We start from the raw sequence: 18,499 nt of genomic DNA, 5'->3' as shown, positions 1-18,499 counted from the left end.
TATTTTTTTTTTATAATAATAAGGATATAATACTACCAAATCTATACCTTTGCCCTTATGTACATATAATCAATCCTTCATCCAATTAAGCAACGTGAACGAACGTTCTCTTCTTAGCATTCCTCTCATCGTTGTTCTCCTCCCAATTCTCATCCACATAGTCCTTGATGCTTTTGTCACGAATCTGCATACCCACCACCTTAAGGGCAGCAATGTTTACTCCCATCTCATCCTTCTGGCGCTTGAGAGAAGCACGGAGGTTCACACGAATGCCGTCGAGCATAGCCTTCATGGTGCGGCTAGCAACAATCTGCTTGTGGTGCGTTTTCAGCATGAAGAAAAGGATGCGACATGTCAAGGGCATGTTCATGGATCGCATCGCGAAAATATTAAGGAAAGTGAAGAGGATGGGGACGGAGGCAAAAGGTAGTACCAGCAGAGCATCGTGCAGCGCCGAAGCCTTGATCTTTTGTAAAACAGAGAGGACATAAGCCTCAGCGGTGATATTTCCGAGGGCAAGGAAGATGGGGTTGCGTTGGGGAGGCTGGGCATGAGGGTTTGTGAGTTTGGCTTCCTCGTACTCTCTGAGTAGGTTGAGATCGGCCATGCCCATCTCGAGAGCTTCTGCTATCCTCTCACCAGCCATGAGAGTCTCTGTGGTCTGCTTGCTTGCCGCAGCAACCTCATTATTCTCATCTTGAGCGTCAGGGTCTCGCTCCAGTGATGTCGTAAGAGTGCTCTCGTATAGTTCCTCAATCTCCTTCTCGCGCTCTTCCTCGAGAAAAATCTGTTCCTCTGTTTCATCCCAGACTCGGATGCTCTTATCATGGCCAGCACTAACCAAGAGGTTGCCGCTATGGGCAACGGCAATAGCCCACACCTCACCATGGTGACCATCCAGTCTCTGGATCTGCTCGAATTTATCACCATCCCAATATCGGATTGTGCGGTCCTTGCTGCTGCTGAAGAAATGGTGCCCGTTGCCGTCATTGTTGTGAGGTACGAAGGCGACCTGAAGGATGCTGTCCTGGTGCCCGAAAAGAGCTTTGTGGCAGTCACCGAAATCAAGGCCCCATATTCTGATGTTCTTGTCGGCTGAACTTGTGACGATCAACTTGCTGTCAAATGAGATATCCATGCTAAGAACAGGAAGCTTGTGACCATAAAGATTAAGGTAGAGTTTTAGGGAGTCAACGAAGAAGACCTTGACAGTGTTATCAAGGAGGGCAACAGCAATAAGTCGTGCATCCGGTGAGAACTTGAGGCTCAGAACATCGTCAGAAACCTTGAGTGTTCTCGACTGTTGCAGCTTGAGCTTTGGTGTTGTTCTTGTTGTACCGAGCACTTCCTCCTGTACTATCTTGAAATCCCAGAACTTAGCTGTCTTGTCAGCACTGCCTGAGACGACGGACTGGCCATCAGGGTGGACGTTGAGAGACCAGATGGCACCCTCGTGAGCATCGACACTATCGAGCAGTGCAGCCGAGGCCACATCAAAGAGCTGCAGCTCACCGCTCTTAGTGCCAACCACGACAACTTTGTCTCCTGGGAGGAAAGAACAGCATAGCGCATAGCCGCACTCGAATGTTCGAATGCAATTCTGCGTCTTGATGTTCCAGATCTTCAAGCTACCGTTCGATGCAGATGCCAGCATCTTGTCATCCGAGCTCAGCGATAGTGCCCTGATATCTGTTCGGTGACCGGGGAGTTCAACGGATAGCGCTCTTGTATAATCAGGGACGTCGTCCTTCTTTGACTTTTCGGTCTTCTCCTTAGATGGAAGGCTGTAATACTCGAGCAGGTTGTTTGTGGTTCCCACCAGCAGGTGAAGATCTCTTTGTCCGCTAGGGGAGGCCCAGTCAACAGAGCGCACCTTGCCTCCTGTTCGCACAATGACATATTGAACAAAGACATCGCTAATATCTGCCTTTGAAGCATCCACTGGCTCCTCTGCATTGGTGTCCTCCTCCACGACCTTCCCATCCTTCGCCTTCTCTCGACGTCTTCTTCTTTTACGAACCAGTGCCTTTTTTATTTCGGCCTCGGACCGTATTCTCCACACATCAACACTCTTTTCTGAGCCATGAACTGCAAAGTAATCTTTCTTTGGGTGGAAGATAACTTCGGTTGTCCTATCCTTACTCTGTCGATGTAATGTTCCGCGATCCTGAAGATATCGGACTGCAGCAGGTGTATCAACTTGACGGGCGCTCAATGCAAGGCCGTCGGCGTCCAACGACCAAACTTTGATCTCGCCGTCATTTCCCGCAGTAACACATCCGCTGTAGTCTGGGGCCAATCCAAGAGCCCAGCACTCGCCGTTTGTCTGCGATATGTGTGTTTCAATGCAGTGCCTTGACGATAGATCCCACAACTTGATGAGGGAGTCTTTGCCAGTCGTCAATAAGAATCCGTCGTGCGTTCCTTCACCGTCAAGGACCATCGCGTGCGCATCGTCCTCATCCTGGACCCGAGGTTCTGGCTCAACAAAATGAAGGCCAGTCACCTGGTCCTTGTGTCCTCGTAACTTAAATTGGCCGACTTCCGCGACAAGATCCCAGATGATGATATCGGTGTCTTTGGAGCCGCTGGCAAGTCTGACACCAGACTTGTCGAAAACGAGTTTTGTGATTGCCGACTTATGACCATTGAAGTTGAGGATCACGGAGGAAATCTTGCTATCCCATAATCGTATACTGCCATCCTCGTATCCCACAGCGAAAACGTCCCTGTCGGATTTGCTTTGCGCGATGGCAGTCACAGGAACCGTACATCTTTCATCTCTCCAGCGACTTGTTACTTCGCCCTTCTTTATGTCCCAACAGAGAACCTCTTCATTCGCTGCGACGATCGCCTGTCCCGCGCTGGTTCCTGTTCGGTCTTTCGAGGACCACACTATGTTCGAGGTCGGCGAGGCGACGACGCCGAAGGACTTGCCATGCTCGTATTTTCTATTGAAATTTGAGTTAAATTGAGTCGTCAAGCATTTATCGTTAACTTACAAGTAAGACTTCACCATTTTTGCTCTGTCGCGACCAGAATTGGCCCTTCTTAAGTTTTTGTCTCTGACCAAAGATCCTAGAATCTTTCCTCCATCCCACGTACAGTGACTTAGAGGGAAATTTTCTTATCGATAAGAAAGTTATCCACCGGTTTCCACTCGGGAGCTCTTTGTCACGTGTCTGCTGGGAGCTTGAGGCTCACCACGTAGCCCCACTACCCAGGCGTCACCTAGGTATTGTAGCATACCACCTAAGCTCCGAGTAACAACGATAGTAGGGGATAGCATTCAAAATCGACCAACAAGATGCTTCTGCTAGACTACCAAAATGTGCTCATTCAGTCGGTTCTGACGGAGCGTTTCTCAGGGTAAGATTATGCATACCCAATGATCTTCAAAACCATGAGCTTACAGGTTGTACGTTAGAGCCCCTCCCGCCTCTATTGACCAGACGGTCAGCGACTTTGATGGCGTTACGTTCCATATCTCGACACCCGAGTCTAAGACCCAGATCCTTCTTTCAATCCAAATACGGTGTTTCCCCGACCTTGTCAAGTATGGAGCTGAGGAAGTTCTCCAGAGAGAGTATGGCGACTACATGACATCGGTTGAGCCGGGCTTCGACTTCTCTGTTCTTGTCGATTTGGAGAACCTCCCGGAATCAAAGGGTACAGCGATGTGCTGTCCACAGTCAAGGCCAACAATGCTGACGATTGAACAGAGGAACGCAATGAGCTAGCACTCAAATTCGCTCTCCTGAAGCGCAACGCTATGGCCGCACCATTCGAGCAAGCTTACAAGGAGCATTACGCATTGAAGGAGGAGGCTTCCAAGTTTACTTCCGAAGAAGCTCCTCAGGGCGTTCGAGAGGGAGGCGAGGTTAAGGCAATTCACTACCGAGAGGAGGAGGCCATATATGTCAAGGCCAGCCACGACCGAGTCACCGTCATCTTTAGCACTGTCTTTCGCGAAGAAACCGATCGAGTCTTTGGAAAGGTGTTCATCCAAGAATTTGTCGATGCTCGAAGGAGAGCGATTCAGAATGCCCCCCAGGTCTTGTTCAGGAACGACGCCCCTCTCGAGCTACAGGGTGTCCCGGGGGTTCAAGACACTGGATCTGGAGACATTGGTTATGTGACTTTTGGTAGGCTTTACCAGACAATACCGTCAATATGATAACTAATTGAGCTGCAGTCCTCTTCCCTCGGCACCTAACTCCACAGCGCATGACTGAGGTCATCTCTCACATTCAGACTTTCCGCGATTACTTCCATTACCATATCAAGGCTTCAAAAGCTTATATTCACTCGCGCATGCGGAAGCGAACTGCTGACTTCCTCCAAGGTAAATCATTTCCCCTGCATCAGCGCACTTGGATAATTAACGGTGCTCAGTGCTGCGCCGTGCTCGCCCCGAGAACGAGGAGAAGGAGAGAAAGACTGCGAGCGGCAGAACTTTCAAGGTGCAAGGAAACTAGAATCCTGTATCCACGGTAGTATCTGCTCTGACGTTGCTCAATAATTCAGTTAGTTGTTGAGCCTATAGATAGGGCGGTTAGTCGCGGGTAGTTGGTAGTCAAGCGAATGGTACTGTTAGAACTACAATCTGAATTCCGCGACCATGAACAATTAATTGATCAGAAAGCTGGGCAGAATATGAGTTGTCTGCATACAAAGATATTGCCTAAGTTCCACATAGTGGCACCTAATTGACGTGTTACTTGGCTTAGGCACCACCCCCAATTAGCGGTGGGTAGTCGAACTTCAAGGGTCCTTAGGATGGTGAGAAAGATCGCGCCGACACATGCCGCCCTTTCTGATACACCATCAACAAAGACGACCCTAGGGTCGCCACGACAATGATATGGCCGTTCGGATCGCGGGATGCCGGCAAGGAGAAAGAGCAGAGACTCCAAGAAGAAGCGAAACGGCAGCATGTATCATGGACCGACTCGATAAACCGCATTCAATCAGCACCTGTCGATGCAGCTAGAGAATGGGCGCCTGTTGTGCTGTTCCCGCTCGCTGGCATGGCTGCTCTACATATCTACACAAATTACGTTCGCCGAATACCCGGATCAGCATATGTGCGCCCGAATTTCTTTCGTAACCGAAGCATCTTTGGGCGAGTTACCAGCGTCGGTGATGGTGATAACTTCCACCTCTTCCACACGCCTGGCGGTCGACTTTTGGGTTGGGGCTGGCTGAGAATGGTTCCTGAAGCTCGCAAAGAGTTGAAAGACCGAACAGTATGTTTCCGATCCAAGTAGCCCTATCTCCATACTGACAAAGCTTGACAGATTTCAATCCGTATTGCTGGCGTTGATGCCCCAGAATGTGCCCACTTCGGACGGCCGGCGCAACCGTTCTCGGCCGAAGCTCTCGCCTGGCTGCGTAACTACATCAGCAAACGTAACGTCCGCGCATACGTCTACAGGCGAGATCAGTACGATCGAATCGTCGCGACTGTGTATACGCGGCGGTGGCTGTTTCGCAAGGACGTGGGTCTCGAGATGATAAAGGCCGGCATGGCAACGACTTACGAAGCCAAGCAAGGGGCTGAGTTTGGCGGACGACAAAAGATCTATGAAAGGGCTGAGGCGAAGGCGAAGCAGAAACGAAAGGGGATGTGGTCTAGCAAGTCCAAGGATTTCGAGAGCCCAAGAGCTTACAAGACGAAATGGGCTGGCTTCGACCAAGAAAAACCCGGCAATTGAAGATGCCGAGTATGAATTATGAGGATTCTAAAACCATGGTTTGATTCGGGTTGCGCAGCATTTTAGACATATCCAAGCATCCAGTGTACTAAGAATGAAGCAAGGTTCAAAATCAGCAATGAGGTATCGGCATGCCAAATCTACCAAGTCGATACCGTGTTTATTTTTGGCAATATAATAAGCTCATCATGCTGTCAGAACATTAGATTGGAGCAGGCACATAGTCAGTAAGCGTACCTAGGATCAGCGGACGTATAATTAGGTAGCTTCGCAGTGCCCTGGAAACATGCATTTACTTATCAATGCATTGAAAGACACCTTGAACGCATTATCAGGGACGCTGAATGGTTCTGAGTCAATAGTTGTCTGACACGTTGGCGGACATTGACTTACCCGGCGCCAGAGGCAAGGAAACGAAGTTGTCTCTTATTACCTGGTAAACAAGGGGTGTGATCCAGAGTGGTTTCATCTCATGAATTACTTTGTGGTGGTGTTGCAGAACGCATCCATAACTATGAGACAGAGGCAAGAAAATACAAATGCCATTGCTTCCGACTGTGTATCTATAGCTCATCAACTTAATAGGTGGTTGCACGTTGCTCTACAGGGCCCTAGAGGGCTATTATGATGTCTAGTATAACGCTGCTCTAGGTACTAAGGTAGTGGGTAAAGCTGGGTCGATTCATCAACATCTCCGCAGCCCCACGACAGATTATTGTAAGGCTGCATGGCTCTGCCAAAATGAAGGGAAACAACCCTTTAAAATAGTTCCATTATCACGCTTGAGAACCACTCACTTGTTGTCACAACACGCAGGACTTGGAACAATGCTTGATGAGAGGTACACATAGTGCCAGAAGCCACATCCAGGAATCCTTGCCCTGTTACCAGCCTCCTGAGTTTAGCGCGATAGGGGGAAAAAGTTAATGGAGCAACAACAACGCTATCCACTGCCTCTCAGTGCTAGATTTTATTGTCTGGTTGGGCATCTCACAACCTAGGTAGCCATTGTTTGACAAGGGTCAGGACTTCAACGGTCAGAAGTCGAGATCCGGAATTGAGGACCAAAGGTCAGCAGATGATGGAGATAACAGAGCGGCAAACTCTTCATGCAAGCCCACCCCTGCAGAAGCAAGAATATCTCGTATTGCATAGCATCAGCGCTTGTGACATTTTGAAGATCATTATTAAGTAAATGAATTCCATGAATCCATGTGCGCCCATGGTGGTTTCCTAGCAGGCTTGCGGCGCGAGAAACAGAAGCCCCACTTATCCCCTGGAAGCCAAGGTGAACCTAGACGTGGGATCAACTCTTCCCTCTCTCCTAATTCTCACCTCATCCTCCGCGAGAATTCTTAGCATTAGAGCTTCTGTGAGAGGAGGGGATACTTATCTTTGCATTGCCTTGCCTTGCAAACTGTCACTCGTTAAACACTGTTTCTTCTTCTTCTGCTTCTTCTTCGTCTTTCTATTGTTTGTATTTCCCAGCACAGCCACTGTGCTATTCCTAATACACCGCCCAGTCGACTCTACGATCAACATAACCGTTCAATAATTACTTCAATTGACACTACGGTATTCGCACTCATTAATACCGCCTCCTCTTCTTACCTCCACTTGCTTCCCGTCCTTTCGCCAAGCTGCAGCAATCCGGCATCTCCCCAACCATCTTGTGTGGCCCAATTCTGCATTCCAGCCGTCGTCGACCCGGAGACACGATATCTGGTTCCTCATTCTTCTCAACACGCCGCTCAAATACCTGACCGGAGAACACGGACGCGTCAAGGACTCACGAGACACGCAATTAAAGAGGCATCCCGTCCGTCACCCCACATTTCCGGAGCTGACAGGACTTGCGAGAGAAACTCGCTGTTCAACGAAGAACTGCAAAGTCAATAGATCATCATCGGTGACGAGATCACTTGATACGAGGACGAAGCTCGCCGATAATTAAACTCTGGGTTGCTCCTCTCAAGTTCATTGGTTTCTGAATCAGTACCCGTACGGTGGCGCACTCTACTACCCGTGGCTGTGATACGTACCACAGTCGTACACCTTGAAACTGCTTGGTATGTCTTTTCTTACAATTCCTCAGTACAACATATGATGTTGAGTTGCTCTGATTATGCAATATATCTTCTTATGACCTTTGCCTGCTCTTTAATCCCACCACTCTTTCCTTCACGACGCTGTTATTTCGGTTGATGGTTTGTTGTTTGCCGTCATCCCAGTCAATACCCATGCAGGCCAAGTGCTTCAGGTACCGCATAACAGTAAAGGGAAAAAAAACTAACCGAATTAGGCTAGTGGCTAGATCCTCGAAATCCAATGCACGTCGAGAGAACGGCATCGCCATCGCTAGCAATTTCCCGCATACGTGCTGCAGTAGCATTGCCTGTCGCTCAACTTGAATCTCTCCAACTGAGACTCTCCACCTCGATAAACATACATTCAACAACTCTCCTTCCTACTCTCGACCACGGCCACACTCCACGACTACAGAGAACCTAATTTCTCTCATTTTCGGGTTTTTAGTCAGACGATACCTCTCAGGTGGACGCCTCGATTCGCATACTCCCGCTCTCGACCGTTTTAGAAAACGCGATTCTTCGCCCCTTGATATGGCCCGCACTTGATCCTGAGATGCATGCACAGATAAATTCAATTCCGACGACCACGGCATTTGACTTCCCTGAGCAGGGATACGATACGGATTCAGCGGCCAGACACACCATCCTGATATTTGGTGACGATTTATAGTTATGCGATTACCTTTCCAACGGCGTAGCCCATCGGCACGCCAAAGCCACAGTCTAGGTCCCGTTCTGGGTCCCAGTCTGGTGATTTTAGCAGCTCTGGCGCCATCTCTCTCACATGCCATAACATTCAATCCTGTGCCGTCGCCAAATCTAGACTTCTCTAACCTGGGCAGGATCGGCATAGTTGGAGATTATGATGGAATCTCACTTTATGAATACGAGGGACAAAAAGAGAGTACTCGCAGCTCCAACGGTAGCGAGTCACTTTTGGCACAGATGCCCAACGGCGCGTTCGCCTCCATACTATCCACCGATGCGTCGATTAGAGCCATGTGCTCGTTCCAGCTCAGCAACGGAGATATGCAAGGAGTGGTAATAGGCGGTAATTTCACGAGCCTGGACGGGACGCAGTCGAAGGCAGTTGCTCTCTTCAACCCGAACACGACCGAGATCACCCCCTTGGATGGGATTGAGGGTGAGGTCAACGCATTATATTGCGACCAGGAACGAGACACGGTCTATGTGGGTGGCAACTTCAAGGGCGCCAACTCTACGAATGCCATTGCCTGGGTTGGTACGGATGGATGGACAAATTTGCCGTTCGCCGGCTTCAATGGTCCTGTCAAGGCCATCACAAAAGCCTCTAACGGACATATAATTTTCGGCGGAACGTTTACTGGTCTTGGAAACTCGAGTACACCCAACAGCTCCTCAAGCCAGGTCATCAATCTATCAACAGCTAACATTACGGACGAAAATGGATCTTCTGGCACCGACCCCAAGGACATCGTATGCCCCGGCTCATCTTCGACTCCTTGGTTATTGCAAGACGATACGCCAGGGTACTGGGAAGCGGATTTTTCGTTTGGGTTTGCGCCCACCAAGCTCAAACTTCGGAACACGCGCCAGGACGGTCGTGGCACCAAGACCTTCCGCTTCCTTGCGTATCCTATCAATGGGATCATGAATTTGACCTACGTCGATCCTGAGAGTGGTAACAACGTCACCTGTACTAGCGAGTGCCCACTTCGTGACGATGAAGATTACCAGGATTTCACATTTGTCAACCGCGTCGGCATGAATAAGTTTCGCATTGCTATCTCCGATTGGTATGGCAGTGGGGGTGGTCTGGAGAGTATCGAGCTATTCCAGAGCGACGTCTTTGCCTATGCTATTACTGACTTTAACGAGCCCAAATGTGGTGGAGTTAAGAACCCAGCTTCGGCTACTCACACTGGGCCTTGGAAGGTTTCTCCCTCGCTAGAGAGCAGCTCCGAGTATCTGACTGCGGAGCTCAACGGTGACTATAACCCCGAAAAGATATCTGTCACATTCTTTCCCAACATTGTGGAATCTGGAAACTACTCTGTCAACATCTACACCCCAGGCTGTCAGGCTGATGACACCTGCGCTACTCGAGGCCGCGTTAATATTACCGGAGTCATGTCAGGTGATGATGATAAGGATACTAATTTTACATCCACTTTATATCAAACAAACGATTTTGATAAGTACGATCAGATCTATTTCGGATACATTGAGAAGAGCTCGGGGTCATTCACACCCTCTGTCACTCTCCGCCCACTTGCAGGTCAAGATGTCGACACCCTTACAATTGTCGCTCAGAGGGTTGAATTCACTCTCACCAACTCCACTGATGGCCTCAACGGTCTCTTCGACTTCGATCCTGAGCAAGCAGTAGTCAATGCTACTAGTATTGTGAACTCCCCTATCAATAAACTTGGCGCAAGTTTCGATAGGGCCTCAGGTGTAAGTGTTTTGGTCACGGATAGTAATACTACCTACGTTGGTGGTAACTTCACCTCCAAGGATCACGACAACATCCTCGCTATTATCGAAAATGACGATGTGAAGGAGCCTGGCGGCGGTTTGAATGGTGAGGTCTTTGCCATGTACCTCAACGCTACACAGCTCTACGTCGGCGGTGATTTTTCCAACACTGAGAGTGGACCTGTGACCGGCCTGGATAACGTCGCAGTTTACGACACCAAAGAAGACAAGTGGAGTGCTTTAGGAGCTGGCCTCAATGGCCCGGTGATGCATGCCGTGCCATTGATACTAAACATCACTGCCAACACTCCCGAACTTGTTATCGCTTTCACAGGAGAATTTTCTTCGTGCAACTCCTTTGACAACCACGATGCCATTTCCGTGGATGGTTTCGCCATATGGGTAGCTTCTCGAGGCAACTGGTTACAAAACATTGACGGCAACTACCCTGCTTTTGATGGTTCACTCACAGCCGCTGTCCTAGATATTCCCATGGACGGCGGGTCTCTGTATGCTGGAGCTCTCTCCTCCGCACAACTAGGTACAAATGGCGCTGCTACCCTCTCGGACGATGGTCTTGGGCAGTTCCCTCTCAAGATTCGTGCCGCTACTCCGTCGTCAAACTCATCTGCACTGAGCCGTCGAGATGTTACCTCCTTTAACAAAAACACCACGGGCGTTGTAACCGGTATATTTTACGACGAAAACGATTACAACATCACCATCCTAGCAGGCCATTTTACGACCGAGTCGACAAAAGGTGATACGGTACAAAACATTGTTCTCCTTGATGATGACAATGTTACTGGACTTGGTTCTGACATTTCAAATGGGTCTACATTCGTCGCACTCGCTGTGCGGAATGGTATCTTGTTCGCAGGTGGTGATATCAGCGGTGCCATAGACGGAACAGACATCCGTGGCCTTGTTTCATATGATTTGGAGGCCAAATCTTTCAATTCGCAGCCCGCCTCTGTATCAGGGGCCAACAGTACCGTCGCCGCTATTGCCGTCCGCCCTGGAGACTCTGGAGACGTATATGTTGGCGGCTCGTTCGATACTGCGGGGGCATTGGACTGCCCTGGTCTCTGCACCTACAATGTCAACTCTGGCCAGTGGAACCGCCCAGGTAGCGAGCTTGAAGGCACCGTTTATAGCCTCTTGTGGTTGAGTAAAAACCAGTTGGTTGTTGGCGGTGATCTCCGCGGTAACGGATCCGACCAACGCTTCCTTGCCAGCTGGGACGCCAACTCAGAGTCTTGGTCAAACTTCCCCGGTTCCGAAGACATTCCAGGGCCTGTTGCGGTCATCTCGCCTGGATCAATCGATTACGACCAGCTTTGGGTTGCTGGTACTTCGCTCAAGGATGACAGTGTCTTCGTAATGAAGTATGATGGTGAGAAGTGGCATACTGCCGGGCCTTCCCTCTCTTCCGACACCATCATACGCGGCTTGCAGGTCTTTTCGGTGACTGAGGATCACGAAGCTGCCGACTTGTTGGACAAAAACCAGGTATTGATGTTGACAGGCTCCATCGACATCACTGGCTTTGGAGTTGCCTCGGCAGCTCTCTTTAACGGCACAACATATCAACCATATGCGATGACAATCAAGGCGGGTGATGGCCCAGGCACTATTGCTGGCATCTTCACCCAGCGGAACAGTTTCTTCAAAGAAGGTAAGTTTACCGCCGATCTTGCGGCCACACAACCGTACTAACCCCTTGTTTAGAGAAGCATATGGCCCTAGGCTTTGTGGTTCTCATCGGACTCGCTATCGCGCTTGGTCTGATGCTCCTCCTTGTCCTTTGTGGCATTATTCTCGATCGCATTCGCAAGAAGCGGGAGGGCTACGTCCCTGCACCTACGTCCATGTATGACCGGGGCAGTGGAATGCGACACATCCCGCCTCATGAGCTCCTCGAGTCTCTTGGTCACGGGCGAGGTGGTGCACCACCACGTGTCTAAGCAAATAAGAAAGAAGAAAGAAAAGAAAATATTCCCGATTTCTAGGGTTTGTTGTCATTTTAGCAAGCTGCGCATACGTGTCTGATCTGATACCTTTGGCGTTCTGGAAAGGTGTATGGGATTGTTTTCGGACCAGGGAAGTCCATTGCTATTTTCGAACATGGAGATCCCATTCAGGTCCTTCGGCATGATCATATGGGCTCTTACCACCAAAATTTGAAACCATGTCGTTCAAAACGCTTCGGCTCAACCCCACGTCCCTACTTCGGCTGGATTCTGGAGGGGGGCCATCTCCAACGGCAACCAGTGTACCTCGACAACTTGGAGGCATGTTCTCTCAGTACCTCACCGCATTTCTCTTGTTTTCCTTTTTTTTTTTTTTTTTTTACTTCACTTCATGAGGTCATGACCCACCGGTTAATGTGTACCTGTTTACTCTTTCTCGTCGACACCCATACATAGGTGCCTTTGTCGACATGCCGCCTTTTCTCGCTGTATATTACCTTCTGCGCAGTTTCCGACCCTTAAACTGCTGAGGACCCTGGGTTTTGTACCTTTGTTCCTCTTTCAAAATTCCGTTGCTGTGAGGGCGCTGGAAGGAGAACTTGAATCACTGTAGGGCTCGAGATAGTTATCTGGTGGCTCTAGTTGAGGATGATTTGGTGGATGGCGCTGCGGTTAGAAGAAGCCATCTAGCACCGAGCATGGTGATATGATACTCAGCTGACCTAGAGTAGCTTAATTTGAGTGGTTATAGTCTCCTAAACGTTCCCATCTTCCATCTAAGTGACTTGTTGTAGAGGAGACATTATGTCTGCAAGATTTCGGTGGACTTCTCCCTAGAGGTTGAATAGGAGCAGGTCCACACACAGACACATATCTATATCTATATATATATATACCCATTTTCTTCAGTGTTCATAATCTTCAATTGTGGACGGCGGTTGTCTTCGAATTCACTCATAACTCTGTGCGCTATTTCGTAATGCCTGTTGGTGCCATTGTTTCTTGAGCAGGAGCGTTTCTGAATCCCCCCTGTTCACCCTATAGTGTTTCTCGCAACATTCTGACCTTTGTACCAGTTCCCCTGTGCCCTTTCAGTGGGACTATATATATGCGCGATGCTACGTAGCATAATATTTGGCTGCGAAATCGCACATTGTGTCAGCCCATTCTTAAAACGAGCTTTGACTCTGTCTCATAAGCAAGTGGCCGAGGCCACACCGATTGGAGCGTTGTGCTGTGACAGACCGGGGAGGGTAGAGCTTGTCTTATCTTGTTCGGACTTGTCTTGCAAGCTTCCTCTGTCGGGGCAAATGGAGAATACTCTGGGGTAAAACATATGTGACTCCAGGGTGACCTGACTGGTTCCGGTTTGTGGTTAATAAGTGAGGCGGACGATGTCTGTTGGTTGAAGCAGCCATGCACGTTTGACACAACTGCGTTGCGAAGATGCTCCTTGCTTAGAAAACGGCTACCGCTTAAGTGACGCGCCTCAAGACCAGCGTTCCTGGCGCAGGCATGAACTTTAAGAGGGTCTCACCATATCAGAGATGTTTACATTATTGGACTGTTAGCACCTGTAGCCACAGGTGTCCTTGTTTTGCGGCTACCCTAGACCACTGGCGTCGTATCTCTTTGTCATGTGCCTACACATAGGTGCAATTTTGCGTCCCACCATAGGTAGTTACAGAACATCGTATTGCTCTCTCTCTCTCTCTCTCTCTCTGTGTGTGTGTGTGTGTGTGTCCCACTCTACGGTACTTGCACCACGATACCTCTTCATGGAAATACGCAAAGTAGGGCGGGGTTTCGAAGGCTCAAGACTCATGCTGCCACCTCAGCAAGGTCGAGTGTCGTATCTGTGAATCCTGTGATGAGTGCCAAGGAAACTAACTCTGTTTTCCTTCAAAGTGGATCAGATCGGGTTCAGTGAAGACATCGTGGTTGGGCGAGGCTCGGAAGCACAGAACCGCTGTATGTGATGCAATGCTTGCATTAAGTAGACCAATAATGGCGGCAGCTAAAGACAAGGCATAAACAATAACGAGAACTACCTGACATTAACCTAAACAGCGTTGCCTGCGATTGTGCTGAGGCCTTACCTGGGCTTGTGAGTTGTGAGGGGCATTACATACTCCCTAGCCTCCAGTTAGGAGCAGATCGATGACGCTGCAGACATGCCTTATCACCCCGCCGCAACCCTCTTGCATTTGTCTCTGGTTAGGTAGGCAAATAGATTCACTCAATGGTTGGTTGTTCACGTTTTCCCTGCCTCTGCCCCGTAATGACAGCTCAAGCAGGATTCCAAGGGTCAACACCAACCTGAAGTCAGCATGCCCCATGACGCAAACTCTTCTCCTTCCTTCCCTCCTTCATTGTCAAGCGCCGGCCGAAAGCTGCAAGGACGGATGCAGTCCGGAAAGCCAACTGCATCATGGAAATGGGGCCTTACCGGCGCCGCCACGGCATCATTAGCAACACCCAACGGTACAGTACCATGCCTATTATCGCGAAGAGTCTTCCGAGTATATGTACAAGACGATGGACTATCAAGCAGCATTCAGCATGCAATAGGTACGGTGCGAGATGATACGGAATACTCCATGCCAATGGGCAACGCCTGAGCCAACCACAGCAACGTCTAGTCAAAACCCAAGACATCGCGTACTGTCAAACAGTGGACGACGTCGATACTGTACTGCAGGTGCTCAGAAGGAACAATATGCGATAAACGCGTTACAGGGTGGCAACAGTGAACGAGAGGGTGTGGAGTTCACATTTGCCATACAAGTATGCAAGATAGAGCCCGTCGCTCCAAATCACCCTACCGCCAGCGCCGCGGTAGTTTGTGCCGCCCAGTGAATGATGGCAGTCGCTAGAATCCCATACAATAGACGTACGGTATACGTGTGGTTGTACATATGGCCTGGGCGAAAAACATGGCGCTCTGAGAAAGCCAAAGAGCCAAATAAATCGTTCCGTTTGCATGTCTCGGCGATTTTACGGGTGCATTAACGCCTTGTCTGTTCTACCAAACGCCGCACAATTTAACATCGACAGTGTTAATGGAGCTGTGTAAGGCAGACTGAGTGAGTATCGGTTGGCCCCCGGGATGCTCGCAGGGGTGATAGAATGTCGAGTCAAGAAATGGTGTTGCAGAGCCATGACATGACTGATATGACATCCATGATCAAGCGACTAGTCCAGATTCTACCTCTTCAAGATGAGTGTATGTACGACTTCCAATGAACGCTATCGAGACAAGGCCAAAATGGTTCAGTTGAGCAAAAACGACCGCCGATTCTCTCGTCAGCTTGAGGTGTACAGTACCGGGGTAGACAATGGGGGAGCAGTGGGCCCCCGGCACTCAGTTGGTAGCGCGCTTCTACTTCTACACCTCAGAAAGACTGACTTGGCTTGACCAGGAGAGACAAGGCGGGAGGCGCGCAGGGGTTGGCCAAGTACCGTGAACTCAAGCCTAGACGAGCTAAGACAAATTGAATGGAGCCTGGCAGAACAAAAGATCCTGAGAAGACCCCAGTAACAGCACCCAAGCCAACCCAACAAGGTTCTGATGGATGGGGACTGAAAGGGCTCCTCGACCTATCTGCACCCTTGGACAAACACTACACACTCTTGCTCCTCTAAGTGACATGGAATGGCCACTGTTGTACACCTGTGGCCTGTCCGATGTCATGTAAGTGATGGCTTCATCACTTCATCAATCCCTAGTTTGCGGCGGACATCTCAATATCTTCTCAGCCTTGCCCCTTGCTGGCAACCTGGTACCAGCTGAAAGGTCCTTTCCATCACAACCCTGTTATGTATCATGGCGCCAAGCGATTACTCCCTTGGGGTCACGTTGGGTGATAGAGCCGCTAGCAAAAACAACGTTGCGTCTGCGGTTGCAGTCTAAAGTGCCTATTGCCCAATGGAGCTGGAGCTGGAGCCAGAGTTGGTCCATCCGATAAACACGCTAGGCATCAAGACGATTGTGCCAGGGGCCTCGTCTAAGATATCGGATATCCAAACACCAAATAACCTTCGATGACATGAGACACGTCTAACTCCGTGATCTGAGTGCACCGGAGTTGTTTCTGGGTTCGCGACGATCAAATGTACCCGAATACTTGGAATAACTTTTCCATACAGTGCCTCAATCGTGAGTTCAGATTGTTGAGTTAAGGATCAGTTGTATACCATCATGCTTCAGAGCGGACATGAATCCGAGTGGCCACCAACTTCAAAATCTGGTCTTCGAATGAGCAACGGGCGCGACAATGCGCACGGTCGCTAGAGCGGAGGCTCCTCTGTTGTCCAAGAGCCTCTCCTGAAAGCCATCTCCCTCAGCAGACTCGACTTGACAAGTGACAAGAGCTGCCGCGTCAGCCAAACCTCAATGATTGAATCAAGCCCTGGCTCTTTGATGCTCTGAGACCCAACTCAACTGGGTCCATGCCATACCTACTCTTCCTCACCAGGAAGCAGTCTGAAGAGCCTGACCCGCTATCGGGATGCCGAAAACGCTCATTGTCTCCACCCCATCATGAGCCATCATGAACAAGGCGCAAGGTGCCTTCACCCGTCTCTGAGCGGTTCCTATTTTGACTCGTGCGTCTGTTATGCTTCTTCTTCTGTGGCACCGGCATTGCGGCGTCCCGAGCTGCTAGTTGCGCGCCAAACATGCACCGGCTACCTAGCCCCGCAGCCGTGCCCATCCAGTCTAGTCTACCAGTGCAGGCACGGCTGTATCTAATTGCCTGTCCTGCTACCGGCCTGAGTTTGCTCCGGACGCACCGGCCGAGTCCGCGCACAGAAACAGAGGGGCTCTGAGCTGGTGGTACCTTGTCGTGGTACATGGTCATCACAGGTTCATCTAAACTCACGCGGGACTGGGATCGATGTAAATCCACCGCTGTAAGAAGACGGTACGCTGCGGAAGAAGTTCCCTGGGATAGGTAAAAGGAGATTAAGATTGAGGCGTCAGATCGAACAACACAGGGGCAGGTCTTGGCAGCGGATTGGATGCTCCCCAAAATGCCGGGGGAGACGAGCATCACTCCTCTGCCAGGCAACTCAGTGGCCCATTTTATCTCAGCTGTTGGTATCGAACAATACAGTGCTGTAATCAGTTCCCAACAGGATGGTTCAAGGAAGATTCATCTTGACGATCACCGCTGCACTGGTGCTCAGCACGTGTTACGTGGACTGAACATTAGTCCGTTCGTCAACCATTGCCACGGGTTCATAGAAGCCAGCAAAGAAAGATCTACATGTCGCCATCTGGGGTGACCCAAAGCGTCGATACATATCGCTCGGGGTTATTCGAATTTCGTATGTTTTAGTGCCTGTCCGTTTCAAATCAGCCTCGAGTCCAGCATAGCACGTCAACACTAGTGTCCCAATCTCGTTGTAATGTTCTGGTTCACGTGAAATCTCCTTGGAGTCGTTGTATTTCTAGTGATGATCTGAGTACGACGTGACTGGTGGGTTGCGATGAGTGTTATGATGGATCGTGGTGGCAATATTCATGACCATGGAAGGTCCTGTTCTCTGGTATTGCTAGTGTGTAGGTAGACAGCTGGGATCGAGACAGAATGGTGAGCCGTGCATCACGGCCTGGAATCATTACCTCAATACTCCGTACTTGTACGGGCTTGATACACGCCCTGGGCATGGATTAAAAACTGTTGCCTGGACGGTGACGCTTATCGAAGGTTGTATGTTAGAATACGGATACATCCAGTGACGTTTGTGATCATGGGTATGGGCTGGTCCGGGGAAAGAAAACACTATTTTGAGATGGCAGGAAACAACTCAAACTCAAACCAGCGCCATCGGCTCTTCTTTCGCTGTAATATCACTAAATCCACTTGCTAATCTTGAATGCGAGATGAGATTTGATGGAACAATATCCAACTGATAAAGAATCAAAGCTGAAGCAAAGAAGATATAGTCAGGTGTGCCGTCGGGGTTGCAGTCGTTGACCGGGAATATTTTGAGGCGGGCTGGGGAATGCTGGTAGATTCTGAGACACACCCCTGCAACAAGGTCAGCGCTGAATGGCTTGATTGCCACATTCATGACACCGTAAACCCATAATTTTCATTCTTGATGCCCCTTCAAATCTTCACGAGCAATGAGCGTTTTCCAGACTCACGAACACCAACTCGGGCAGTCCGATATCTGCAACCCAAACCAGGACCTGCTTTGCTTGTCTTCGCGGGCATTTTAGCCTTCCAGAAAACACAAGGAAGTTTGG

The 18,499-nt window shown here is 49.7% G+C and overlaps 4 protein-coding genes across 4 annotated transcripts; 3 read left to right on the top strand and 1 right to left on the bottom strand.

Annotated features, from left to right (window-relative positions):
- Positions 1 to 85: 85 nt before the first annotated feature.
- Positions 86 to 3,019, bottom strand: J7337_002833 (uncharacterized protein; the record flags this gene model as incomplete). Its single annotated transcript, XM_044820559.1, has 2 exons — positions 86 to 2,951; positions 3,003 to 3,019. The coding sequence occupies 2 exons, from the start codon at positions 3,017 to 3,019 to the stop codon at positions 86 to 88; spliced, it is 2,883 nt and encodes a 960-aa protein (XP_044684859.1).
- A 288-nt stretch (positions 3,020 to 3,307) lies between these two features.
- Positions 3,308 to 4,478, top strand: J7337_002832 (uncharacterized protein; the record flags this gene model as incomplete). Its single annotated transcript, XM_044820558.1, has 5 exons — positions 3,308 to 3,369; positions 3,416 to 3,669; positions 3,723 to 4,145; positions 4,196 to 4,345; positions 4,396 to 4,478. 5 exons carry the CDS (start codon positions 3,308 to 3,310, stop codon positions 4,476 to 4,478), a joined length of 972 nt encoding a protein of 323 aa, XP_044684858.1.
- A 381-nt stretch (positions 4,479 to 4,859) lies between these two features.
- On the top strand, positions 4,860 to 5,717 carry LCL3 (putative endonuclease lcl3; the record flags this gene model as incomplete). Its single annotated transcript, XM_044820557.1, has 2 exons — positions 4,860 to 5,249; positions 5,301 to 5,717. The coding sequence occupies 2 exons, from the start codon at positions 4,860 to 4,862 to the stop codon at positions 5,715 to 5,717; spliced, it is 807 nt and encodes a 268-aa protein (XP_044684857.1).
- A 3,089-nt stretch (positions 5,718 to 8,806) lies between these two features.
- J7337_002830 (uncharacterized protein) lies at positions 8,807 to 12,234 on the top strand (the record flags this gene model as incomplete). The annotated part of the gene is made up of 2 exons (XM_044820556.1): positions 8,807 to 11,945; positions 11,999 to 12,234. 2 exons carry the CDS (start codon positions 8,807 to 8,809, stop codon positions 12,232 to 12,234), a joined length of 3,375 nt encoding a protein of 1,124 aa, XP_044684856.1.
- Positions 12,235 to 18,499: the final 6,265 nt, after the last annotated feature.

Source organism: Fusarium musae, chromosome 2, assembly GCF_019915245.1.
Source record: "Fusarium musae strain F31 chromosome 2, whole genome shotgun sequence".
In the NCBI taxonomy this organism is placed as follows: domain Eukaryota; kingdom Fungi; phylum Ascomycota; class Sordariomycetes; order Hypocreales; family Nectriaceae; genus Fusarium; species Fusarium musae.
This window is presented reverse-complemented; position numbering and strand designations above follow the sequence as displayed.